General features: G+C 37.1%; 1 protein-coding gene across 6 annotated transcripts in view; it reads left to right on the top strand.

The window, feature by feature from the left end:
- Positions 1-16,285, top strand: part of Carmil1 (capping protein regulator and myosin 1 linker 1) — a 270,455-nt gene that overhangs the window by 228,392 nt on the left and 25,778 nt on the right. For all 6 annotated transcript variants that reach the window (XM_090356285.1, XM_090356284.1, XM_090356283.1 and 3 more), the window contains exons 30-31: positions 11,614-11,680; positions 11,913-12,109. In XM_090356285.1, coding sequence (XP_090212411.1) covers positions 11,614-11,680; positions 11,913-12,109 — 264 coding nt within the window. The remainder of the gene's footprint in view (positions 1-11,613; positions 11,681-11,912; positions 12,110-16,285) is intronic.

Here is a 16,285-nt window from a genome sequence, read left to right as displayed (position 1 = left end):
GTGCCCAGGCCTAGGCCACCATCCCCTTTCTCTAGAGGAGTAAGTCATATGGTTTAAAAAGGACCATTTATGTAGTACCAATAACATGCTGGACACTAGGCCTCAAGATAATTAACTATTGAATATGCAAAACAGTCCTTGAATAATTAGGTCTAATGTCATCTACTTAATAAGTAAGGACATTGAGGCAGAGAAAAGTTGAGTAATTTCAACTTTTAGTTAGCCAAAGGTTAACTAAAGGTGGGTTTTTCAATATCATCTTGTGTATTTACCCAGTCAGCTACAGTCAGTACTATGTGGATTTCATCAATGCTCTACAATGTTTCCTACAATCCAGATCAGATTTTGCATTACATTGAACAGGACTGGTGTTTATACCAGAGCCGTTTACTAATCCCAGGTGAACATGTGAATAGCAGTGCACATTTAAGACCTCGTGTTACATAACCATAATGGAAAAGTGCAGTTTTCAAACATTATTAGAAGCAAACATGTTACCAAGCTGGTCCCCTGCCGGTTGTCATCCAATTGTTAGAAATGATTTTTGCTCCCTTGCAGCTTACCTGGAACATTTTGTGTCTCTCTCCTTGTCATTTTGTTGGTGACTATGACTAATTAGCTTTCCTATATACTCCTTATCATTTCAGCACATATGCTTTATATGTCATGCCAAAATGTGCACTTCCTTAGAAGTTTATTGTCCATAGACATCTGTTCTTTTCCCACAGTCAAATGTCTTAGGAAATCAGTATTCCAAGCCAAAGCTTTCAACTTTGGTTTATCATTGGCTTTTAGGGTATCGAAGGAAGTACTCCTTAGGCTACTGATTAATTATTTTTAAATATTTCACTTGTCATCAGATATAGTATGCTACTTTAAAAAAGTAACAAGTTTGGAGTTCAGTCGTGTGCCACCTGAGGGAAGAATCAATATCTGTTCTTCAGGCATTACTAGCTCACCCACTGTATGAGATGCTTGCAATTATTTTAATGAACATCATACCCATTTTAAATCAAAAGATATTCAGGCCAGACTGCAATTAGTCTACTTATTACTATTTCCTAGAAAAAGAATTTTAAGAAGTCTGAGTTATTGCAGAATATATCTCTGTGAATCCTGTCACTAATGATAAAATAAGCAATTACTTTCTTTTAACAAATCTAGCCTCAAAGTTCAATATATAACTTTCAAACTTCTTAATGTAGAAGTTAAGAATACAGCACAAGTTTATAATTCAGCAACAGTCTGTTTGACTTGGTCACAATGCTGTTATTTTAACCCATTTACACAAACTGCCTTATTCTGGTTGTTAATGGAATAATCTACTAACTGTAGTGCCAACTATAGTCTGTTGTCTGTCTCATTTAAAATTACATGCAGTATGGTTAACGGTGCAGAAGATAGTTAAAATCCTACTTGTTAGTTTTTTCTCATAATTTTATTCTACAAGGTCTTTTTCTTCCAAACATCACTTCAGAAAAGATTATCTTTATACAGCTACTATTTTAAGGAAATTATAAATATGTTATATTAAGCAATTTTGGGCTGGTGTTGACTCCTCATCTTGAGGTACTAAGCTATAATGTTGCTTCTAGAGGAGAGGATTTAAATCTTTTTCTACCCTAATTGTTTTTGTATGGTAAATGGGTTTTTGAAAATATCTGGATTTCAATTACCTTTCTCAGGTATGATGCTCAGCGAGATTTTCCCCATGGTTTCTTCTTTCACAAAAATGCTATTTAGGCTTATATAGCCCTTGGAGTAATATTGAGCTTAATCATGGAATGAACTACTTAAAGAATATCCCCCACTTTCCTTTTCATTATAATGCTACAGTTGCACATATCTGACCTATTAGATAAATAGAGATAGAGCTAGATCTTGCTGCTATACCCATCATCACTAATCCAGTACTAACTCTTGTCCAAAGGTTTTGTTTGAAATTGGTACCAGATAATTTCATTCATTGGATAGATATTAAGAAAAATATCAAGTCAGGCGAGGTGGCTCATACCTGTAATCCTAGCTACTGAGGAGGCTGAGATCTGAGGATCGAGGCTCAAAGTCAGCCCAGGCACTCAAGACGGTAATCTCCAATTAACCTCTAGAAAACGGGAAGTGGGGCTGTGGCTCCAGGAGTAGGGTGGTAGCCTTGAGCTGAAGAGCTCAGGGACAGTGCCCAGGCCCAGAGTACAAGCCCCATGACCCACCAAAAAAAAGAAGAAGAAAGAGAGAGAGAGAGAGAGAGAGAGAGAGAGAGAGAGGAAGGAGAGAGAGAGAGGAAGGAGAGAGAGAGAGAGAGAGAGAGAGAGAGAGAGAGAGAGAGAGAGAGAGAGAGAGGAAAATACCAAGTTATATTCATTTTTAAATAGAGAGTACACCACTTGTAAGACAAGTTAAAAATGAATAAGAAGTGAACCATTTTCTGTTCCCTGGAGAGCACATGGTACAGTGAGGAAGGTAAAGATTTCATTTCATTGTATCAGAAAGCACTGCAGATCTGGAAAAGAAGACAATGAATCATTTTAATTGCACTATGGTTTTCTAGCATGATCTTTATAATAGCCTCTAGCCAGTATTGTTTTCAGGATGTTTTTGTTTTAACATCATGATGCCTGCTCGGTTTTTATATGAAATGAGACTCTGGATATAAAAGTTAATGAGTGTAGTATGCATAGCTGAATTTAATGTTGTGTTCAGTAGGACATGTGGTACATCACTAGATCTCTGATTGTTCCTCCTTTTTTTTCTCTCATCAATTTATTATACATTCCTCAGAGTTTATGGCTTCCATATACCCATTTTTCATAGGTTTTAAAGAACATTTTGTGCTACCCAATAGTTGTCGCCCTAGCATCTCTTTCTCAGTGAGATTTATGCCACCTCACTTCAGAAAATAGACATGCATTCGAAGTCACTTCCTCAACTACAGATGTGATAATACTGACTAGATATGTGAGAGTACTTACAATTAAGAAATACAGCCTGGATTCCCTTGGAGCATTGACTTGAAGGAAATCTAGTAGGGAATGCCTCAAATTAGATAGTCTAGTCCATTAAGCAGGGATTACCGTACCTGTTCTAAAATTGCACAGAAAAGCACAAGTTGAGCTAGGATGTTTTACATCAAAAAAGCAAAGACTGCTTTAAATCCAGTGAGATTATTTCAAAGGACACAAAAGTCTCTACCAAAAGGACTGTAGTGGGGCACTGAGCATCAGAAAGAATAGTGGCAGCAATAGTTTATGATCCCTGGTTTGGGGAAGGGTGGCACTGGAGTTCTAACTTGGGGCTTTGTACTTTCTAGGCAGATGCTCTCCTACTTGAGCTACATTTGCAGCCCCTGTGCACCTCTGCCACCTCCTCTCCCTCCGCCACCTCCTCTCCCTCTGCTTCCCCACTTCCTCCTCGTTCCTTAATGTCAAGTGTACCTCCGGTATCTTGTAAAAAGGAAATGTCAAATGTCTAACAAAAGATTTTTTTTAATCATTTCAGTTAATAGAGTAAACCCCATTAAAGTCCATATTAACTTTTTTTTATGTCTATATAGTTATATTTCCATTACCATGTCCATAGCTTTGGGTATGCAGTTATTGAGTCCTCGCTCTTGTACTCTTTGGATTTAATAGCCACATATTAAGGATACCATGCCATATTAACTTTTTAAACCCCGGCCCCTGTATGAGAAGTTTGTGGTAAAAGAAAATGAAGAGGACAGCTGTGGTATGGAAGTTGCTTCTTAATTTGGGCACTTGAACTTTAGAGACCATTTTGTGACCTCCAGGTCAAGGTGGCAGCTGTTCTAATACTTTGTGGCAGTAATAACTAAACATAGTAATTACTGAACAGACCCTCATGCAAAACAATCCAAGAGTTGCTTGAAGAAACTAGCATGGTAATCAACTTTTTATCTCCATACTGTTGTGACCAAATGAGTTCCTTCATCATTGTCCCATGCCAGGAAAGTGGCCATGGTAATGGTAGTGTGTGGTTATTTATTTTTTAATTTTTATTTTTAATCATTAGTTGTATGAAGGAGTTTCATTTCCTCATGTCAGTTTGTGACTACAATGCACCTTGATCAGTGTCACCCTTTCATCCTTCTTCCCCATCTCTCCCAATTCCAGTCCATCCCCTCCAGTTGTATGGTCCATTAGACAAGCGCCTACTAGAGAATCTATGGAATAAGTCTTGTGTATTCAGCAATCACTAAGTGAGCAGTGTTATTCCTTGAAGGATTCCTGCATAGCCTTTTTGGGATGCTTCTAACAAATCATGTAAAAAAAAAAAAAGTATCTCTCAGTTCCAAATATCTATGCTTCCAGTATTCTGAAGAGCCAGCTGTCAAGATGTCAACATCTTTTTTTATCTGACTGTACGCCAAAACATAAACTCTAGTAATATATGAATCCCTCTGTCTTATTGACTGCCATCCTCAACTCTTTTCTCCAAAAGTACCCAGAAAATTCTAGATGCTCAGTAATATTTGAATCTTAAATAATAGAAAACTATTTTGATAATGTGACAGCCAAATTTGGACATTACTGATCATCTTGCTTTTCTTTCCCTAGAGGCACCAGCACAAGTTTTCCTGAACGCTTTTTGTTAGTGTTACATGCCCAAACATGCGTGTGTTCCTCAATAGTGACTAGTTTTGATTTGTACATTTCATGGCTTGCATGCTGTTACTTGAACCCTCCAGCCCTTATATGTTTTATAATATACATAAATGGCACCATACCTCATGCATTACTCTAAATCTTGCTCTTTTTTTCCACTCTACATTCTCCTTTGAGATTTGTTCATGGTATATGTTCATGCTTCCCATCCCTACCCCCCCCCCACACACACCCGTCACTTTTAAAAGCTGTTATTCATTATTCTCTACCTAGTTTACTCCCCTTTTCGTAAGTTTTAGATTGTTTTCAGTTTTTTGCTACCATCTATTTCTTCCTTATTTTCCTCTTCTTTCTCTTTGAGAGTGGAAAAGCGAAAAAATGATCACATTAACAGCATACAGAGTTACAACTGATTTTGAGAATACTGGTCATTGGTTCCCAACCTGAGCCACACACTGTGCTGTCTATCATTTTATTTACACCTCACAGTGATTTGTTTTCTAGAATAGAAAATGAGCCCTGACTTTTCTAAAACATTGGCCTACATCCCACAACCTAGTAAATGGCCGAGCACAATTCTTAGATACCTTAAGTGTGATAGAGATCTACCTCTCATCAGCCACCACTTCTTTACTTGTCCTTATGAAGAGATCTTGAAAAGAGTTCCAAAAAAAGAAAAAAAAAATACAGGTAAGGAGGAATGTTCTTCATTCTGCTGGAACACTGACTTGTCTGTTACCATGGTTTCCCTCTTAGTAAGAATATTTTTCCTTGCCTGTCATTTTAGGCATTGAACCAATCAAAAGATTCCCTCACCCATATTTATAATGATCATTAGGTGTGTAATTGGGACAGAGCACTTGTCTTGTTGAATTGACCTTCTAGAAAGTCTAAATTTATCTATGGGGCTTAACCATTAGCTGTAAGCCATGCACATGAATCCATAATCACACCACTATGGAAGTTTCAAAGGAGATGAGTGTTAACATAATTAGGAATATTTATCTTAGTTCAAGATTAGAAAAAAAGTAGTATTTTTTACTTTTTCTCCTTTCATTCAGCAAGACTGTTTTCATGTTCACTTAATGGGTCATAAAATGAATCATATTTAAATAAAATTGCCTAATAAAGCATGAAATTAGAATTGAGGAGATGAGATTTTTCCCCAGACATTGTCAATGGAAACCTGTCTGAGAAGCAAATAATATTGATGATGGTGCTTGAGCTGATGGTTGCAGACAGCCCTTTTGCTTAGGTGCTGCTTTCTCTCTGCAGAGGTCAAAGCCATTTATGTGTACAAGTTACGCCCTGTTTTCTCACCCCATTTTATCTTGAGAACAACTGGAATACAAAAATAAATAACTTCCAAAAACTCAGCTCTGATAAATGCAGCAGGTAGCCTTCCTCAAGTATAGTTTCAAGAAATTTGGAAGAGCTTCCTCCCCACCTCCCCGAATATCTATCTCACGGTACTTCCACAAAAACTGACAATCTCCACCTAGAATTGTTACTTAATATAAAAATACTTTTTACATTTCCACAAAAATAAGATGTCATAATAATTCTTAATGATGATTTAACAAAACATTATTCAGAGATTTAATGTAAGACATAAGAGGACTTAAATCCCCACCAAAAAATAATTGTCCTGAACATGTATTTGCACACTGACTAGGCAATTGTGTTAGATCCTGGTGTCAGACCCTTTTGTAAAAAGCTTTGATAATTGGTGGCAAAAGAATTCAAACTGACCACACCCTAAAAGTCAGTGGGTAGCAAGCATTGAAATGTTGTAAGTAACCCTCAGAGGAGCCGCTACACATGCATAGTTACACTGCTCCCACACTGTTGCAGAGATTAGCCTTGTAGCCCACGAACCAAGACTTGCATGGAGTTTTCTGACATCCATCTAATGTTTTGTCCACTGTGTGCCTTTGTAGCTGATAATGTCACCATCCTCTCCATGTGGAATGAATATTTAGTGGGCTTGGTAAAATACTATTTGGGATATGTTTAGCAAAAGAGCTGATATTTGTATGTATGAGTTTTTGCAAGCTTTTAAGCTATAACTGTGCTTATGCTTTTAAAAAGCTAGCTGGATGCTTTATAGCATTAATATTTTGGCTTCCTTCTTTATTCCTTTGCTATGTAGGCTTTTTATGTACTTTGTTTCTCTTTCTTTGTGAATGGTGTGTCTCTCCCTCCCCTTTCTAGTAATGGTGTTGCTTTATTTCTCTTCCATTCATATTTTTTCCCCTTTCCTTTTGCTGCATGGAGACTCTCTGCTGTACAAGTGTAAGTATTTTTGGCGGCTCTGCAGTTTCTGTCCGTACTACTTGACATTCTTGTGCTCTGTTTGCTTCTGTGCTGCCTGGCTGGTCTCCCAGGAGACTGTGGTGTTGTCATCCATCTGCAGGTCCTCAATGAAATAGGCAACAATTTAGAGACAAGATTGAATTTTACAAGATGGTTCAACCAGTAAAACAGATGATTAATTTAAAATATTCCTAACCATGTGTCTGACAGAAAGCAGGATGAAGGAGGGCAGCAAAATTCAAGAGAGTGAAAGCACTCTTGCCTCACATGCTATTAAGAGAAAAGACATGACTTAAATTTCCAGAGTTTTCCTTTCTGATTTTCCTTTTCTTTTTGTTTTTTGCTTTTTTTTTTCATTCTTTTTCTTTTAGTGTCAGTACTGGAGCTTAACTACTGTACATTAGGTTTCCTGCTCAAAACTAGTGCTCTGCCACTTGAGCCACAGCTCCACTTCTCTGTCATTGGTGATTTATTGGAGATTAGAGACTCATGGATTTTTTTTTACCCAGGCTAGCTTTGAGCCATGATCCTCAGATCTCAGCCTTCTGAGTAGCTAGAATTACAGGTGTGAGTCATGGGTGCCTGGCTCCTTTCAATTCTTGTCCTTTGGCCCAGAATTGTAGAAAATTGTCATCATTTGACAATCATCATTTGAAATCATCATTTCTCACATTTGAGTATTTACCTAATCTATTTCTCAACTAGTATTGTTTAGAATTTTATTAAGCCTTAGGAAGGAAGAAAGTGATTCTTCAAGTGAGTGTATTATTGGTTATTTTCTTGTGCGAATATGGAAATAACAACAAAAAGTCCTCCAAAAAGCAAGAAAAGTAGCTCGTCCTTTTTCCCCATGACATAAGCAATTTTATACTCATGTAATAAAACTAATACATATGAAATTTACATGTTAAAAGTGGGTTTGTTAGGAGAAAATGGCATATTATTTATAGGGTTCTAACTTTAGTTTTTGATGAGTGGATAAAGTGGATGTGTCTGTGCTGAAGTACATGCAGAATGTTCCAAATCCATTTCAGAAATTGGATCAAATGAGTAAGATTTTAGAGTAATGTAGATCTGGATGTTGCTTTTGGATCCTTAGAGGATGCAGCCATGGCATTTTGTTACATAACTAGCTGCCACAGTAGGTTTTATTAGTGAATTGTAATGCCAAGAAAGAAACTTGTGTGTCTCACTAAAATTTCATTATAAAATAAAGGTTTAACTCATTTTTCCTTGTCTTCCTTCAAGATGTGGGTGTTTAAAATTAGGTCTTCTTACACATAAAATGTCTTTCTGAAAGTAAGCTGTTTTCTTTCCCCCTAGGCTTAAAGTAACAGGTGATAATGTCAACCACAAATTGATTGATGAGCGGTCCATATGGAATGTGTACATCTTCTGTTTCTCTTGCTGACCCCTTCATCTGATGTGCTGTTTGTGATTTCCAGGCACCAGCAATACTGAGGCATTGACATGCATCTTCGGAAAGTCAATGCAGACTAAGAAACAAAGAAAAACAAACCCTTTCACTTGTACAAAGAGAGAAGAGAGCTAACTGTTATAAATTACATCTCCAGGATGTAATTTATCAATCTAGCAGAGAAGGGAAGGGTACAAACTAACCAAATTTCTAGAAAAAACATGAACATGCTCCTAAATAAACCCCTGGATTGCTGGGCTCACGACTGTATTCCTACACTCTTAGGAAGCTGAGATTGGAGTATTACAATTCAAAGCCAGCCAAGGCAGGAAAGTCTATGAGACTCTTATTCTCAACTAAACGCGCGCACACACACACACACACACACACACACACACACACACGCACACCTACCTGGAAATATTACACTGGCTCAAGTGGTAGAACACTAGCCTTTAGCAAAAGAGCAAAAGGATAGATCAACCCACAGGATTGGCACCAAGAAAAATAAAAAATAGGGGCCGAGAGTTTGACTTAGTGGTAGAGTGCATGGTACTGCATACATAGAAAAAGCTGCAAGTGGTGCTATGGCTCATGTGATAGAGTTCTAGCCTTGAGAAAGCCGAAGGACAGTGTCCAGGCCCTGGGTTTAAGTCCCAAAACTGGCAAAATAAATAAATAAGTAAACAAATAATAGAAGTAAATAAAAAATAAATGCCTCAGTGGGTTAATAATGGTTCATGCTTCCATTTCCTCTTACTTTGTATTTATACCTGCATTTATAGGAATCAGCCTGTAAGATTGTTCTTTCTGAAAGTCTGTATTTTCTGTAAAATTTTGAAGAAAAAAATACCAAAGAGAGAAAACAGAGAAATGTGTCACTTTTTTTTCTCTTTGATATGCTTATCCCTTGAAAGAACAAAACTGAAAGCAATAAATTCTTAATACCAATTATGGAAAGTAGGTGCATTGCAAATTCTCATTTCCACTAAATGCCATTAGCCCTGTCCAAACATGGTAGAACTTCAAAAATAACAGCTATGATAAATTCAGTAAAAGTTTCATCAAAATGTAATTAGAAGTTCTCTGCACTTGTGAAGAGTATGCAGAATATCAAAAAAGCAATGAAATGTGCTAAAATGTATTTTTCTCATATTCATATTTCAGACACTAAGCTTTAGGTGCATCTAATTAATGTCGATAGCCAGACATCCTGGGATTCTTATATTTCTTATTATGTCTCTAAAATTGAACTAAATGATCCATTTACAGATAGGCATTAGGCTTTAAATGAATTTCTTTTCATATGTAGATCTAATCATATATGTATAGATACATTCAAAATTATATATTCCTTTTTCTCTGGTTAGAATTATGTATTTAAAATGTCACAATTTTCATATATTGGATGTCTATTTCAAAAAAGCTTCCATGAAAGGGAAACTAGTGCCAGATGAGTTTTATCTATAAATACTCTGTATAAAATCTACTTAAGAGGGTACATAGGAAAAAAATGGGAAACATCTTTGGTTCATATGTTTTAAAACTTGTATTTATTTGTGACTCTGTGAAATTAGCTAGAAACATGAACTCAGGCTACTCCTTGATACTTTTTTGTTTTCTACCAAGTTTCTATGAAAGATGTACAGAACTCTGAAGAAATTCTCACAGTACACAGCATAGATTCTGGTGGTGTGTGTCTCCTGAGAATGAATTACTTTTAGAGATGTCACGTATGAGTAGAAGTTACTAACTTCCCCAGCTAAGCACAAGGCTGCTTATAAACTGGATCCTTTTCCAGTATTTTTGTTTTTGTGCATTTCAGGAAAACCACTGTGGTTTTTAAATATAGCTACACATAATTTTTCTGTCCCTTTCCTCTGGATAATGGATAATCACAAATGGATATTATTACTAACTCTAGCTGTTGTCAAAGCTGTAAAGTTGACTGCTTCTTTCTGTCTGTCTGTCTGTCTTTCTTTCTTTCTTTCTTTGTATTAGTCTTGGGGCTTGAATTCACAGTCTGGGTACTATACCTTAGTTTCTTAGCTCAAGCCTGGTGTTCTACCACTTAGGCCACAGCTCCACTTCCAGCTTTTTGGTGGTTGTAGAGTCTCATGGACCACAATTCAGCCTTGTGAGTAACTAGTTCGGAGATTTGAGCCATTAGCACCTAGCTGTTGTTTGCTTTTTTAAGTTTGATATGAACTCTTTTTTCTTCTTCTTTAAAGCAAGGAATATTGAGACTTAAGTTGAGAAGCTGTTAATTAAGTGTATAAGCTAAACATTTTTTCAGTTACATTATTTCTTAGTTTGTACTTAGACTAGTGTCCAGGATGGAACTAGTGTGAACATGACTACAAACCATCTCCATGTACTGATAAAAGGCAGTGGTCAGCAGGTGCTGGGTAATTGTCATCACTGATTTTATCCCTGACACAGCTCCAGCTGACAGCTGGTGTGTCGCCTTTATCATCTCATGACTTGGTTTTGTCCTTCAAGTTTATTTGTATAATAGATAAAAAGAAAAGATTCCTTCCAGCTTTGGCACTGCTATGACCCTACAGAAGGAGAAAATAATGTGTTTCTGAAAGTAGTATTCTCCAATAAAGAATTGACATGAGTGCTGGAAGAGTGATTTTAAATTTTGGCCTTGGTTTGGGTTTCTTTTCTTTCCCTCCTTCCCTCCCTCCCCCTTCCTCTCTCTTTCTCTCTCTCTCTTTCTTAGATTAGCATGATCCCAGACATCTTTCTGACAAGTGTGATCTGATAAGAGATATTTGAGTCACAACATCTCCTAATTTGTCTTTGTGTGCGATATAAAGATCCGGTCTTGATGGCAAACTGTGAAGCAGAAAGAGCTAAGCTACCTAAATCATGGAAGTAGTCCACTATATATATATATATATATATATATATATATATATATATATATATATATATGCATTAATATTGCTGTGACAATTTATAATTGCGAATAATTTTATTTTTAAGTTAAAGAATTCTTTAAATCCATCTCAACTCATATGTACCTTGTAATTCAATTCTATATCACTCCTTTTTCTTTTCAACTGCAGGATTAAATTTTAACTGGTTAAGGCTGGGAGAATGTTGTGAACATTTAGAAATGTTCAGCTCCTTGAATCCAGCTGCCAGCAAGAGCTTTTGAAGAAATTAAACCAGTGGTGCAGAATGTTTTTGAAGTTTGAAAGGCAATGTTTCTCCTTACCTGTCTAAGTCCTCTCTGTATTTGATTGCTAGATGACCCCTAAATCCAAAAGGAAGAGCATCCACAGCCGGATGCTGCGGCCAGTATCCAGAGCCTTTGGTGAGTAGTGTTTCACTAATACCACTGGCAGCCATTTTCTTGTGACTAAAAACACCTCCAGTGGGGAACCCATGTTCTGTAGGAATACTTAACGTGTAAATATTAAGAAAGTGGTTTGAGAATAAATATCTGCTATTCCTAATACATTTAAATCTACTTAGAGGAAATTTCTGCATTCTTTTCTGTTATCTCTCTGCATTATGCTTTGACTTGAGGCTTTGCTTTATTTTAGAAATGGAGTTTGACCTGGATAAAGCACTGGAAGAAGTGCCAATTCACATCGAAGATCCGCCTTTCCCCTCCATGAGGCCCGACAAGCGAAGCTCTGGATTTATCTCTGAATTGCCTTCGGAAGAGGGGAAGAAACTAGAGCACTTTACAAAGTTAAGGCCAAAGCGAAATAAAAAGCAGCAGCCCACACAAGCCACGGTAGGTGGGCGGGGAAGGGCCCAGTTCTCTGTACACCACAGACATTTGTAGCAAAGGAGACCTTCGTTGTGAGTCTGTGTGCAGAGCATCTTAGTTTGGTGCTCTGAATCTGGAAAGGCTGTTGCTGGGAAGATTCCAGCTTCCAAACAGAGCTCTCTTGGAAAGCACTAGAAAAAGATCAATCATGGGAAGTAAGATACAACAGGCTACGCCTTCCTCCTTGGCTGTCCTAAGCTGTATCTAGCTCCAGTACCCCCCTGGAGCTACTGCCATTTCTCATTGCTTGCTTCTGGATTGGTAATGACTGTCAGACCCTTCAGATCTCCACTAAGACAAGACTTTGCCCAGGAATCCTCCCTCCCTGTCTCAGTATTCTCACAGAGTTATTTGCATGAATCTGGGGAAACTTGTTCTCACAGATAAAGGGTACACAGCCTGAGCAACCCTCCATGGAAGTAGTTTATCCTGTAAGGGTTCTCATCATGTTTTTCTGCATGCTGTTCTCCTTGTCTATAAATTCTTTGTAGGCAAGTCTGTGACTTGTCATCCTTACAGATATTCTCAGGGCTCATTATGAGTTCAGAATAAAGCAAAAATTTAGCAGTACTTACAGGTTAACTGATGGATGGTTGGAGATATAAACAGATGAAACTCACAGCAAGCTTGTCCATGTGGTTAATGATTTATTCACTTTAGATTAGGTTTCAGTTACATTTGGTGGATATCCTTCATTTGAGTCTGAAGAGTTTAACATAGTCCCCTCCACTCTTCAAAAAAAAAAAAACGAAAAAGAGAAAAACAAATTCTAGTGCATTTTTTTCCTAATCTACTTCACTTTTGATATTTGGAAATGCACTATTATGTGTAATCTTAGTGGGGGGAAAGTAATGTTTTTCTTTTAAGAAAGGGAAGGGCTTTCAGCTAAGGACAAAAGATACTTTTCTACACTGTATTCACCCCATCTTTTAAATTGTTACTGGATAAGCGTTCTGCCTTTGATTCTGTGAATGTGGGAGTATTATCGGTAGCATAACTTCTGTATGTTACTATGGCTTCACTTTCCCTAGGATTAAACCAGTGGCTCTTGGAACAAATCAAAAGAAAGGGACTTGTGATGGATTACTAGTAGAATATCCTAGATACTGTATGGGAGAAGAGATTTCTTTTCTCACCCATGGCTGGGATCCTGAACAAAGCATCTAAAACAAAAGACAAATTAACATGAAAAAAATCATAACCCAATTAATTTTTGTTTAATATGACATGGAAAGCTTTGAAAATAAATATACAAAAGGAACAAGGAAACCCTGTGTCTTTATGCTGAGCTTGACTGAGAAGTATGGGTCCATAGGGATTTCCTTTTGAATAGTATCATCCCCATCCTAATTCTATCCCAGTTTTTCCACTCCTGACTTCCTTTTTCCTAGTTATATAGTTCATTTCCAACATACTGGGTTTCCCTGGTGAATTGATTCACCCCTTGTCCCACCATTTCTGTGCTTATTCTTCCCTTTGCCAAACCAGAGCTCAAAAAATTAAACTGCCCCAAAACAAATCCTCAAAGAAACAATAACCCAATTAATAAATTGGCCAAAGACTTAAAGAGAGGCTTTTCTGAAGAAGAAATAAGAATGGTCAATAGAAACATGAAGAGATGTGTGATATTCCTTTGTAAATCAAAACAACAGTGAGATTCTACCTGACCCCGGTTAGAAGGGCCATTATCAAGGAAACAAACAATAACATGCTGGAGGGGATGTGGCCAAAAGGGAACTCAACTACACTCTTGGTGGGAATATAAACCTGAAAAAAGTATGGAGGCTCCTCAAAGCCTAAACATAGAGCTTCCCTATGACACAGCAATCCCACTCTGGAGCCAGTTAACCACAAACCAAGCCATACTAAAGCCACCAGCACAACCATGTTCATTGTAGTATTGTTTACCAAGGATCAGTTTAAATGCCAACATGTCAATTTCTGCTTGACTAAAGATAATAATTTTAGGGCTGAGAATGTAGCTTAGTGGTGGAGTGCTTGCCTAGAATGCATGAAGCCCTAGGTTCAATTCCATAGTACCACATAAACAGAAAAGGCTGGGAGCGGCACTGTGGCTCAAGTGATAGAATGCTACCCTTGAGCAAAAGGAGCACAGGAACAGTGCCCAGGCCCTGAATGCAAGTCCCAGGACTGGAAAAAAAAAAAAATCAACCTTTTGCACTCACACTGATCTTACTGTTTAGTTATGTGTATAAATGCTAAGGATTGAACCCAGAGCTTTGTGAATGCTAGGCCAATACTCTACCATGAAGGTTATGTCCCTAGCTCACCATTAAAATAAATCAATAAAAGACAAAAGTAACAAGTCAGAAAATTTCAATCTTATGTCAAACTGCAATCATTTAAAATTGCAAAGCATCTTCTGAATAATTGTTATAAACCTTACAGCTTTAGATTTTTTCCTGTTTTCCCCTAAAACCTAAAACAAGAGTATCTCTTATTTTTTTAATATCAAGAAATAATGTATGCCATTATTTCCATTAAATTAAAACACATATAAGGACTCTTAGACATTACATTATAGCTGGCTTTAGAGTTTCATCTTCTCTTGTGGTAGGTAAGGTGTAAAAGGTTCTCCCATTCCTGGCAGAACATACATAAACACAGTTTGATCTTTCTGAGCCTGAGATAATGCCTTTCTAAATCACCAGCATTGTCTACATCATTGAATTGTCTTGAAAAACAAATGGATCAAAAGCACACAATCCTATATTAAACACAAGTATTATTTTTCAAAGCTTGACTATTTTATTCCTATTAGCTCTTTCAAAAGTAAATATTAGGGCCAGGAGTTTGGCCTAGTGGTAGCGTACTTGCCTAGCATGCACAAAGATCTGGGTTCAATTCCTCGGTACCACATTCATAGAAAAAAAAAAAAAAGCCGGGAATGGTGCTGAGGCTCAAGTGGTAGAGTTCTAGCCTCGAAAAAGTCCAAGGATAGTGCTCAGGCCCTGAGCTCAAGCCCAGGACTAGCCAAAAAAAAAAAAAAAAAGTAAATATTAGCTTTTTCATTGGCTCCTTGTCTCCCTTCCTCTACTGTAAGATGGAGAAGGAAGAGAAGAAAGTCTGATCTATTGCCTCTATTAAGCTACCCATGCTAATTTTATGGGATGGAGGGTGGGCCTTTCACTTAGTAACAGGTCATATACAAGAAATTTTTATTCAAAATTCTTTTCACAGTTGGAGTAACTGCCAAGTCTTTGCTTGTGGTAAATATGAATAAAGTAGGAATGGAAATGCTATTTTGGACAAGAGTACAATAGACAAAAGGGAGTAAAATATTAAGTATGATCATCCTAGCCATTATGTGATAGAATTTTCATTATATAGGGACTCAGAGTTCCTCTGCTCATGGTGCCACCATCTTCTTTCATCATGACAGTCCCAGTCATTCAGCTGGAATATGACATGAAGCATTAAGATTGATATCCATACATTTTCGTGAGCCAAGCCTATAAACAATGATCTTCACTGTTATTTTTATTAGCATATTCCAAACAAAGGAACATGCCGCTGAGAGTATGAATTACCTAGAAGTCCTTGTTACATCTCACTGGCTAGACACCATATTTATACACACATACACTATTCCTAGAGAATTTGGGAAGGTCGGTGTTGGAGGGAATCATGTTGGTACTTCAAAAGAATCTGGTTATATTTTTTTTCACTGAGTAAACAAGATTTAGTAAATAGATCCTAGATAAACATGTAGCCATTTCTGCAACTGATTTTAAATTAAAAAGGTTTTCTTCATGTTTTGCTGTTTTTTCAATGAACAATTGTTTAAAATTTTCAGTATTGGGATTGTTCATTTTTCTCTTTTAAGCTGCTATGATGGTAATCATATCAAGAGATTTTTTTTTTGCAATGTTCTAACAAATTGAGAGGTTTTGTTTGCCAGTATTCTTATAACATTATTTTATCTATATGCATAAATGGGAGTCCTGTAATTCCTTTCTTTTTTCTTGTCGAGACTATCCCTCCAGTTTGGGTTTCAAAGTTATATTTCATTTATAAAATTAATTAGCAGCCATCTTTCCTTTCCTAGTTTCTGGAATCGTGTGTGTGGAATATAGTCTGTTCCTTCCTCTCCTAGGATGCCATCTTGGCCCCAAGTGT

The sequence above is a fragment of the Megascapheus bottae genome, chromosome 22, assembly GCF_031878675.1.
Source record: "Megascapheus bottae isolate mThoBot1 chromosome 22, mThoBot2.hap1, whole genome shotgun sequence".
Taxonomy (NCBI): Eukaryota; Metazoa; Chordata; class Mammalia; order Rodentia; family Geomyidae; genus Megascapheus; species Megascapheus bottae.
Note: the sequence above shows the minus strand (reverse complement) of the source record. Positions and strands in the feature narration are given on the sequence as shown.